The sequence below is a fragment of the Phragmites australis genome, chromosome 5 (assembly GCF_958298935.1).
Source record: "Phragmites australis chromosome 5, lpPhrAust1.1, whole genome shotgun sequence".
Lineage (NCBI taxonomy): Eukaryota > Viridiplantae > Streptophyta > Magnoliopsida > Poales > Poaceae > Phragmites > Phragmites australis.
In genome coordinates this window covers 44743988-44755835 of record NC_084925.1, presented here as the reverse complement: position 1 = coordinate 44755835, position 11848 = coordinate 44743988, and the positions used below count along the sequence as shown (strand labels likewise).

General features: G+C 39.4%; 1 protein-coding gene across 3 annotated transcripts; it reads right to left on the bottom strand.

The window, feature by feature from the left end:
* Positions 1–224: 224 nt before the first annotated feature.
* On the bottom strand, positions 225–10181 carry LOC133919949 (uncharacterized). Of its 3 annotated transcripts, XR_009909978.1 has the most exons (23): positions 9789–10181; positions 9556–9704; positions 9380–9461; positions 8837–9252; positions 7964–8393; positions 7627–7850; positions 7115–7310; positions 6876–7018; positions 6631–6805; positions 6465–6518; positions 6112–6288; positions 5121–5233; positions 4789–4971; positions 4111–4168; positions 3779–3838; positions 3641–3682; positions 3428–3558; positions 3214–3349; positions 3052–3129; positions 2257–2373; positions 1273–1335; positions 846–1192; positions 225–569 (listed from the first exon to the last, which is right to left on the bottom strand). XR_009909978.1 is itself a non-coding variant. In XM_062364530.1 (22 exons), the coding sequence occupies exons 1-22, from the start codon at positions 10032–10034 to the stop codon at positions 1091–1093; spliced, it is 3375 nt and encodes a 1124-aa protein (XP_062220514.1). In that variant the 5' UTR covers positions 10035–10181; the 3' UTR covers positions 681–1090. The 3 variants fall into 3 exon arrangements, 2 of the variants coding, with proteins under 2 accessions (XP_062220514.1, XP_062220517.1); XM_062364530.1 differs by lacking the exon at positions 225–569 and having other exon boundaries at positions 681–1192; XM_062364533.1 differs by lacking the exons at positions 225–569; positions 9556–9704; positions 9789–10181 and having other exon boundaries at positions 681–1192; positions 9348–9441.
* Positions 10182–11848: the final 1667 nt, after the last annotated feature.

The window sequence follows — 11848 nt, the reverse complement described above, 5'->3', positions numbered from 1 at the left end:
AAAGCTGATAACAAGCTAACGCAATCATTGCCCTGCTAATCACCGAGACCCTTTTTTCATCACTGTTGCTCATGCAACGCGTCGATCCCTCGGAGCCCTGACGGCATGGTCACTGTGACAGAGAAAACCACCAAACTACTTGTAAAGCAATAGTTCAGACATCAGGGTGTCGTGCAGACACAAAATTCGCCCTTTCGGGTACTAACCGTTGTGCTTACATGGCCTGATGGCCATGACACATCAGTCAACAATGAATATGACAGTGATAGGTAACCATGTATACTTTGTGACATGACCTAGCATTTCAAGTTTGATACACTCTGGTGCATTTTGTAAATTTATCTATGTGCACGAGCTCGTAAAAGAGACGCTAAAAATGTGCTACACACTGCAAAACGTACAAGATACTGTCAAAAAAAAACATAGTTGTCCATGTACCTACTCTCAAAGTAAAATACACTTCCTGTAACTGTAAATGATAGGGCTTTCCCCTCCAGGGTACAATGTAGTGATGTACTAACCTCCCAGAGGACTAGGGAGGACAATCCCATCCATTGTAAGAATTCCTCCTGCAGGTTAAGGTATTTCCATTAATTGGCCAAGGTAACACAGCTAGCAGTATGATATGTAAAAAAGCAATTAAAAGCAGCAAATAATGCATTTGATACCGGGACACAAAATTCCTAGCATTTACAAATGCCAATTTTAATAATATCTCACAAACATATCGGGAAGGGTTATCTACATGAAATAAGCTTTAACCGCGATTCTATGAAACAAAAAAAACAACTTGTTGCTCATAATTGGTATATGCTTCACAATGTTAGAGTGCAGCACGTACTTACAGTAAGGCAAATAATGCACACGCAACTCCGCTGCAACAAACTAATGATACAACAATATGGTGCTTAGCTGATCCACTGCACAAAAAGCTGCTATAGCCTCTAGGGTGTTGCTCTAAGGGAAAAACCCCTGAATAATTCTATTTACATTAGATTCCCCGTGTTTCTCCGTCTAACTGTATGTGTTAAATTAACACAAGGCTGAGTTGCCACATCCAATAGGTTGTTCAATCGGTGTAGTCCCGCATTCATGACAAAGGTCCATTTTGCAATGTAAGATCGGAAACAGATGAAAGCTGCTCCTCCAAGACATTAAGAAGATCAAGGTACTCTCTGAATACATCATGAGACTGCAAATTGTTTGTAAGCATGTTAGAGAAAATTTAAAAGTTCATAAACCCAACAAGAGAAGCCCAATTTGGCTGCTAACCTGTAGAGTAATGCTATATGCTTTCCACAATCGTAAATCATGCCGAAAGAGATCCACCAAAACCTATGGAAACAAAAATATATGACAGCAGAAAGGGTGAGTACTTTTGCTTGACCAAATAACTGGCAGCAAAAGAAAACCCTAATAAACAATTGTACCTTCACATATTAAATAAAATAAATAAGAAATGCTATTCTCATGATCAACATCAAGTACAACAATTTCGATTAAGTAGCTTCAGTGTTTTTTTTTGGGAATCATATAGGTGCTAAAATTAAGGGATACTCCTATCAGTATTTTCCAAATTTTGGCAACTTCTAGGACGTAAGAAACTTATGTGCAGAAGCTGGTATTTGTGATCTAGGAGCTTGCAGGGAATGCTTTCACATGTGCTGCAAGTTCTTTTTTCTAGAAAACAGACATGTAGATAGCCTGTAATTAGATATCCTAATTTTGTTATGTAAGTGGCTGGTTGCATTAGATGAATTCTTCAGGGGGTGTTTGGATGAGGGGTATTTCTTTGGGACGTTCTGCTCAATTATGTTTTTATGGTTGGATCAACTTAAAACAATTGGTAACACCGCAGACACCAATACTGCCTGCTTCTGTTGCTACCGACCTCCAACAACTTGTCACCCCTATCTCCCCTGCTGCAGGCACCCTCGATGCCTCACTATTCCACCTCAGCCCCATCCCCTCCTCCCCGATTAGCAACCATCTGCCTATCTACTAGCGCCAGATGGAGTAACAGTCTAACAGGCGTGGGATAAGTGAACCCTAATATCAGTGGTGGTAGTCCTGGTGGATAACAAAATACTTATAGTATCGACTGATTTTTGGTCTTTAGTAAAGAAAAAAAACTAGTCCAAATAGAAAAGCCGGCAACAGCCAACAAGTTTATCGATGAATAATGTATAAAAAAAAGCTAACATGTGCACAAGAATTGTTAATTATGTAAAAATCATAGAACTATACAAGTTTTACCTCTGCACGTCGCAATAAAGTAGCTAGCACCACGATCCATTCCTTAAACTTGACTGAACACATATGAGCTAGAAGAAACTCAGCATCAAGCCGGCTTTGTAGTGTGTCCATTTGGAGCTGTAACCAGAATACAAACATGTAAATGGGAAATAAGATTCAAGAAAAGCAGATGGAAACCCAAAACAGTTCCTTTTGGTCTGGGACACGCAAATCAACCAAAGGGCATGCAAATCAACCAAAGTACAACAAATTTATAATATTGCATCTGCCCCCTTGAATAATGTAAGGTAGATCAATCCATTTATTGGTTCCGCGTTGTTAAGTGATTTGCTGGAGTAAGCATCTTAGTATGTATTAAACAGACTTTGAAAATGACAATTTTCTCAGGTTCATATTACATTCTGATGTGCACTTCATTCTGCAGATTATCAAACACTACTAAAGAGAGTAGAAAATAGCAAGAGAAAACTGGGGAAACTCAACTGTGAACTAATTTTTCAGGAGAAAGGAACAAAACTACATATATTATCAAAGAAAAGGAACATTAATAGTCTACTAAGAACATTATTCAGTAAGTGATATTCATTAAAACCTGATTTATTTTGAATAGAATTAATCGAGGGAGTTTCATCTCTCAGGGTTTTGCGACATTTTGAAAAAATATACATGTTTATGAGTAATATATACAACGCAGGACAGGCGTCGAGTTGTGAAGCAAAATTTCTACAAATGCACCAGTACCATTTATGATGATAAGCATGATAAATCATAAATTTGTGATAAATCGACCAAAACCTTTTGTCCGATCAGTTCGAGTGCAGATGCAAAATTCTCCAGCCGAGCAGACCCTAGCCTTTCTCGTTGAAGATATTCCTGCATGATGTTACAACATAGATCGATAACATGTGGCTTTGGACAATAAGATTGGTTGTGCTGAAAAATGACGAAAAGTCTCACCACAAGATCAAATTGAGTCCCTTTGACAAAAGCGACAAGCTTAGAAAGTTCTTTGCCAGACATCAAATAGCTAGCATGGCTCTCTAGAATGTTCATAACAGAGGCAATATGTGGACTAAGTTCTTTCATCGAGTTACTGTCAAAACAAGGAATAACATATGAGAGAATTTCCAAAAGAAACAATTGTTTTTTAAGTGTAAACTACAAAGTGTACCTTTTCAAATCAGAAGTTTGTCGTTTATATGGCGAACGGAATAGAACATAGCCCAGAAATCTTGGAGAGAGCTTCTCAGAGTCTGTAGTGGCATTCTCAAAATCCCTTCCAGATCTTAGCAAGAAGCGAACCTAAGTACATGACAGAACTCCCTTACTTGTCTGCAATGTATTAATATAGGAAAAGAGACAACATACAGCATAAGAAACATACCAACTCCCCAGCAAGCTCATACAGAGATTCATCAAGTGTAGCCTGAAAAACAACAATCATACAAAAGTGAGAGCTGGAACATCCAAGATAACTAATGTGCAGACTAAAACCACCTCAAGGTGAAGGTAAGAGAATTACTTGTAGCAAACGGAGTGCACAGTACTGACTGACTGCAGGGCCCTCCAACTTAGCAATGACCTATAATTGCACAACATTTTCAATGCTACTCCTTGCAGAAATCAATGATAACAATGATCGTAATAACAGATTAGCAATAATGTTCTCTTCATGCATAACTACAAATACAATAATGAATAATCAAACTTTATACATGATTGGACCTATGCAAGCAATAAAAAATAGAGGTTGAAAGTGCAATTTCAAAAATAGAAGCAACACTATCATATGCACTGGATGGCACTCAAAACCTTCTAAAGGGTTTAACATAACAGATGGCAACAGTTACATACCAGTATGTAGCAAGCAGCAGTCCTATACCATCTCCGTTGGAAGCATTCCTCAAACATCCTAGCATGAAAGATCAGTCGTGCTAAGAGCACAAGTATTTTATTTCAAATCTTCATCAAATTTAAACACTATCGGTTAGTAAACATCTTGTGTGGGTACAAATTTTTATTTCAGGTTCACCCCAGTTCAAGGATACAAAACCTTGTTTGCACCTTGATATATCAATGAAATATGTGGGTGTTGGTAACCTTAGAACCTCTACAGATGTTTATAGCCATCAATGAAGAATCAAGATGCTGATGAAAAATTGACACATAAAGAAATCAAGTAGCATCTATGTCCTCTCAAACATAAGAAACCAGACAGTTCTCTAAATTCCTCGTTATTGCAATTGAGATCCTTTTACCACAAGAGTAATCAATTATAACTAGCCTTGACGACCTCTCTTGTGGGCAAGTGAATAGAGTCAACATATGAATCAGTGAGATCATGTGGATGAGAGGTGTGCACTGTAAATACATGCAAACTACAGGTATATCTAATATATAACTATGAAATGGAACCTGTTGATAGTCTATGGTAATTGCTACAAGCAGGAGACCAACTGCAGGATGTCAAAGCACATAATCTTTTGAATCATACGAGTATGCATATTTCAAATAGAAGGACTGCACACTTACTCTGTGGATCGTCCAGCCGCAGAGAAAAGATCAGCCCAGTGTCGACCGTCAGTTTTCCTAGCAACACTGACTACAACATCCATATATTCAGGAAAATTCCGTAGTAGATCACATGTCTTCTCGAGAAGAGACTTCTTTGGAGAATTATTTTTTTGTAAAACTTGGCTTTTTGAAGCACTTGGCCTGTAATTAAAAGATGGTGCTATAATATTTTCAGCAAAAAGAACATAACAGAGTGCAAGCAAGCAAAGCCATTAAATTATCAATGGAACAATGTAAAGCAATGGAAGTCTGCCTTTGTTTCAGAACATAGCAAGTTAGAAACAAAATACCTTGATATATCTGCATCAAATACCGTAAATAGAAGCCACTCTAAACAGTGAGAAAAGTGGGGTTTCTCTGCTGACAAATTTGCCAAGCGCAAAGCTTCTTCATTTTTGTCCCTCTGGTTTCAACAATTAATATAATGGAGGAGTAAATTTTGAGCCATTGGAAGATGGTTCACGCCAATAGTTCAAAACAAAAAATGATGCAATTAGCTCAATAATAGCGCTGCCGTAAACAGAATCTCATGGTGTAATCAACTCTTCCAAGACACTGAACCCAATTTATTCTGGGCAAAGCTATCTTACGTATTTATTTCAAATCTGGGTAAAAAGAAGTCCTGCTACATAACTCAACATAAACCTTCAATAAGAAACATAATCCTTCATTCTGCGTTCTGCCTAATTACTGAATGAGCATCCAAATGTTCCAAGGGGGCAGCACAATTAATCAACTCTATTTAATAATTTGGTAGAATTCTAGCAAATCCGAAAGACAGTTGCACAAGGGTGGAATGAACTAAGAAAATGATGAATCGGTGGGCACAAATCATAGCTCTTATCCAAGTTAAACTCCCCTCACAAGCTGTTTGGGGCTTGCGGGCTGCCCCTCCCAAGTCCCAATAACCATAATACTTGCCTCCACCAGAATCCTAATCCTCTCGCACTCCACCCGAGCCCCCTTTGATCCCCCCCCCCCCCACCCCACATGTGTTCCTCCCTTGCTGCCGCACCCCTTCCATCCTCTGCATGCCCCCTGAACCCAACGAGTACTCCTATGCATGCCCCAGCGCCAGCTCCGCAGCACCCAGCCCACCCAAGACCCACCTAGGTGGCACCTGGCGCCTAGACTACAGATTATGTCAGGCTTGGAGGCCAGGTAGTGACAAGCGCCTAGCCTGCCTTTTGAAACACCAACTATTTTCTCTCTAGATAAATAACATCTAGAATACATAAATGAAAATACAAAATATAATCTACAAATGCATGGTGCTTTTACCTGAAGGAGATGTCGTAGTAAACAATGCAATATTGTTTGGGCTTGAGGTGAAGGCTCAAAGCATGGAAACTCCGCAGTTGAGAAGGAAAATCTCTGAGAAACACCAACGACCACACCAACATTTGGAAGAAGACCAAGAGGATACACCTCACGATCAAATTCAAGCTCCGGATCCAACTACAGAATCACATGGGGAGCATGTACAACTAGCTGTTAATATCATCATTGTAAGGTCTTCAATGCAAAAAAAGGGGAGCAGAATATGAAAATATTATGACTACAATAAATACCACAAAAGGTAGGCAGCAAAACTCAAAACAGACATTTAACTATCTCGTGATAGAAACTTATACCTGCAAGAAATCTTCTTGCTTAAAAGGATCTGCTCCATGAGATGGGTACCATACCTGCAACCAGCTTTGTCTAAAAGGGTAGCAAGGGGCAATTGAAAGAAATAACTATCCCCTGATAGAGGTGGCATGGAGTAACTATGTACCAAATAATAATATTAAATCTAACCTGCATACCCTGATGACCGTAGTCAAGCCATGAAACCTCTTTGATAAGACTACCCTTCTCTTCAAATTGGGAACAAGTGACCCAAAAGAGTTCAACTGAATTTGTGAGTGTGTGTTCATGTCCATCATCCATGTCCAGCACAGAAAGTTCACCATTCATCCGCAAGATCAAACATCTGATATCATAACAAACCGAATAAAAATCAAGGAGAATAGGATTGAGTAACATCTGGGGCCAAAAAGTACCTTGATGGTTGTTGGGACAAAAGATCCGAAGATCCATTAGTATCTCGTTTCAGCACTCCTTCGTCATTTTGTTCAGGAATGAAGCGCATTGAAACAGGTGGACTCTTAGGACTCATGATTGAAAGTTCTCGCACTGTTGAAAGCTGTTTAACCATACAAAGGATAAAAATATCTATTACGGAAAGAATTTCGCAACAAATTCTGAATTGCGGTTGCAAATTTTTCACATCAGACATCACCTGTAAAACTGGACTACTAGCAGGTGACAATTCTCCTGTGATCATCACATGGAAGATATGCACATCAAATGGACTGTAGGTAACTGATATGTAATCCTGGAAAACATCCATGACAAGTGGTCTTCCAAGCAGTGGTTTCCGGTAGAGTAAGGAGCTAAAATCAAGGTGATATCTTGGGAAAAAGAGAAGCTCGTACCTAAGACAAATGCAAGAAACATGTCATAGAGATATAGGTAAACGTCATATAACAATTCATAGTGAAGGAAAAATATGGTAATTAGAAAGGTGTCGAAGCACTAAGGAAAAAATGAGACATTGAATACAGCACTTTGGACCAGAAAAATGTAGTTCGACTAGTATTTCAAGCAATATATAGTTCCATTCATGAAACTCCCAGCTCACATCGATGATTAATAGAGAGCTGTCTCTTGTATTTAACCAGAAAAGTTCAGCCTTTAAGGCAGTTACAAAAAAGGGATAGCGACAAAGAAGGTATGAAAGTGAGAACTCACGTGTTTGACGATTCGACATAGTTGCATACAATAACAATTTTTCCCAGCCACAATAAGCCTTTGCATTGAATCTTTTGCTCTTGTGTAACATCACCAAAAACACGCCACCTTTTATTTCGCAAGTCATATAGCACTAGCCCATGAGAGCCAGCAACTGCTAAGTACATCCCATCATTGCTTGCAACTACATGTAAAACTGGCCAGTTCTGGGAAATATAGGAAACCTGCTTAAAAAAATATATATATTATTTTAAAAATGCAACACGAAACAACAGACATTGCAGCTTGTTTACCTCTCAAATAAATAAATCAAAGGTAGATGAAATTAACACTTAACTGGAACATTAAGATGCAAAATCTTCAGTTCATCAGCATCATCCTGTTGCACCAATAGGATTCGATCTTCACCATAAAGAACCTGGTGGGAATATGTTGTGCCTGAAAGTCCTCTGTTTAGGCAACATTTGGCAAATGAGAAAGCAAGAACCCTTTCTGACAAGCTTTCTTCAACAGCAAATAACTTATATCCATGATCATCCCATTGAATGTGTGATGTCCCTCCCATTAGAGGCTCAAATTTTAGAGCGTTAGGTTTCACCATTGGAGATGAGGCAGAATTTGATCCAGTTTGACGAATTGTACACATCAACCGACATCCAGACACAGACCATACAGTAAGTCCCCTAAATTTCCATCCAACTGCAAAAGCACAATTGTCATGTGTCCAAGATATACAAGCAACAGGACCGGTATCTTCCACTGAATACCTACATTTTTTACCCAAGAAAAGAAGGGGAAAAAGAGGAGTTATGTCTCAGCTTCACTAGAATAACCGAAAAGCATTGCTGCATAAATTGACATAGTTACACATGAACCACAGAAGAGAACAAAGAGATTTACAAAATGTTAAACATTTGATAACTCTGGGCAAAATTAAATGATCAAGCCTAAACACAAGACAACAATATGATGTCAGGCATTCCCAAATTTGCATTCATTTGCATCACTTGTAGAGTAGGAATTTAGTAAAGAAGAAAAAAAATCCATCATTTCTCCTGACATTTCATTACTCTGTCAAGCAGGTTTTCCTCTAAATTAGTATGAATTTGCAATCAACTGCCAGAAAAATTGGCAGCAGCCAGAAGTATCCTTGTAACAAGTACTACAGCTCCTAATCTCTGGCAAAACCAAATGTTGATGCGAGACTTACCCCCAATCATACAAGGAAATCGTTCGTATGTGCCGCGCATTTTCAGCCAGATCATACAATTCAACAACACCTCTACTGCATCCGACAGCAAGAATCTGTTGCTCAGAAGCCACAGAAGTACAGATCGCATCATCAGTATTCAACCATCTCTCCACTCTGACGCTACCAGGCTGCTTTAATCCCTTCTTACCAACGGTACAGAGGGCAATGTGACAGCCTGAGTATAAAGCAACCAGCAACCTTAGCTTCACCGAGAGCTCAACATGAACAATAGAAGAATTCCCTGTGCAGCAAGGAGCAGGCCTTGCGTTAGAATTTTCTTGCAAACTGGGAGGATCAAACACCAATGCATCTACGACAGCAGTAGTTTTCTCAGACGAGCATGCGGAGCAACCAAGCTTGAAGCTGTCCGGGAACTGGCAAGCAACAAAAATACATGGAACACACTTAGCATAGCAAGCAGGAAGCAAGTAGGACAGAACTATTTCACACCTAATAATCAGTAACTTACAAGAAACAAAAGTAGCATTCATTTCCATGTACCTCAGCATTCCAGGACACGACCTGCACATGCCCACTGGACAGTCCGAGGAGCATGCTTTTGCTGTCACATACGAAATTACTCCTGCAACATGACATCAAACTTACTAGTCAGCTCACCCGCAGGACTCGTACACTTCATTTTGTGGGTAAAGAGTAAGGAGCAGCGAACACGGTACGTTATAGCAACGCCATTGGCGAGAGGAACCTTCTCCGCGATGATTAGGGATATACTGGCAAGGCAAAGCCCCGGGAGCTGCTTGCCTGCGACGATCAGCGGCTTCCCCGAGTGCTGCACCTTGTATATGTGAAGGTAGAAGGAGGAGGTCTGCACACACAGCCGATGAGTTGTTTCCTGCAGAGAGCAAGCCGAAGCAAGCGGAGAGAGGGTGGGAGAGGGCGGTGGGCTGACCAGGACTGCGACGGTCTTGGCGTCGGGGCTCCATACGGCGTGCGCGTTGTGGCCGTGGGCGGCGAGGGAGTCCGGGGAGCGATCGAGGCGAGCGAGGCGGACCCGGTGGTGGGCGGCCGACCAGAGGTGGAGCGAGGCGGGGCAGACCACGAGGAGGAGGCGGCCGAGGACGCGGAGGAGGACCACGCGGTCCGAGTCGTTCGGGTCCAGCGGGATCGACTGCGGCCACCCGTACGCCAGGTACATCGCGGCGGCGGCGGGCCGGCGGGAGCCCCCTCGCCGGTGGCGGATGGGCGAGATGCGGGGCGGGGAGATCTGGGAAGGGAAGGGCGGGGGGGACAGGAAACGGGGACTGGTGGCCGATGCGATGCAGGGGATGCAGCAGTATTTTTTTGTTTTTGCCCTTATTTTTACTCTCTCTTTTTTTGCAGATTTAAATCTGTCCACGAGAGTTCAAGATCACATCAGATGGCAGGTTAGCGTCCGGGCTTAATGGGCTGATTGGTTGCCGGACGGATGATACGGCCGGATGAATGCGGAAAATCGTAAGAGAAGATGTCTAATTATATGTATATACTATTTTGGTCTAGTTTGGTAAATATAAATATACATTTATAGCTTAGCCGATGAGGGATTACAGCTTGATCTGACAGGTATAAAAGCTGAACTTACTTGTTGGGATTACAAAATTATCTTCATACTAACAATTAATTATAATATATACTCTTACATCCGCTCGTATAAATCTAGATTCGATCAAATAAATAGAAACACAGTCCAATCTATTTAAACAAATATAATCAATTAAATTATTTTTCAATAAATATAACTTTATTCAACCTCCTTCCTCTTATCTGCATTTACAATCTATATGATCAAAATTCCGTACTGAGCGACTGATCATACCTTAAACAGGCAAAAATCCAAAAGTAGACAATATAGTCGATCGTCTTTGCTGAAATAGACGATATGTCACCGTATTTATAAAATTAGCATGCGTATTTGGCACGTGCTGAATATGGTGAATAGTATTATATCCGACACATCAGGTGCTGAATACAGCACAACTCTTCGTCTACTCCCGTGCATCAACAGTAGCCACGTTGATTAAACTTTATTTTCACTCTCCTTTAAAACGATTGTCTTTCGTTACTTAAAAAATTTAAAATTTTTTTACATGTTCATAATCCATGTGCAACATATTTAAATTAGATTCACCCAAAAAAAAATTTGTATATTTTAAACTAAAATTCTCTAAAGAATACTACTTTATAACTTCTAACAATTGTTAGTGCCTCAAATAAATTTCTAAAAATCTAGAAAAATTCACAAGTATTCTTCTTATGTGATGGACTAAGTTCTAAAATTATTTTCATCCCTAGATTATATAATGAACAAATAAGTTCCTTTATAATGCTCCATTTATATGTATTTTTTATCATTTTACGTGATATTCTTATTTGAATTCAAACAAAATCGAACTATCTCATTATTTTTATCACATTGATATGCTAACCTTTTAACTATATTTCAGAATAACGGTGGATGAGCTAGCGCGTCTCTTTAACGGTGCAAACTAGGGGATAAAAATAATGAGATAGTTCAAGATACGCGCCAACGCGCCTACCGTTCTTCAGAAATGTAGTTAAAATGTTAGCATATCAACGGGATAAAAATAATGAGATAGTTGAATTTTGTTTGAATTCAAATTGAATTAAAAGAAAAATATCATATGAAATGATAGAAATATATATAAATTGAGCATTACAAAGGAACTTATTTTTTCATCATGTAACCTAGGTCTAAAAATAATTTTAGAAATTAGTCCATCATATAAGAAGAATATTAGTGATTTTTTTTAGATTTTTGGGAATTTATTCGAGTCACTAGCAATTATTAGAAGTTATAAAAGTAGTCTTTTTGAAGAATTTTAGTTTAAAATAAACAAATGATTTTTGGGTGAATTTAATTAAAATGGGTTGCACATGTATTATGGAACACATACAAAAGGTTTCAATTTTTTGAGTAATAGAAGACCATCGTTTTGAAGAAGAGTGGAA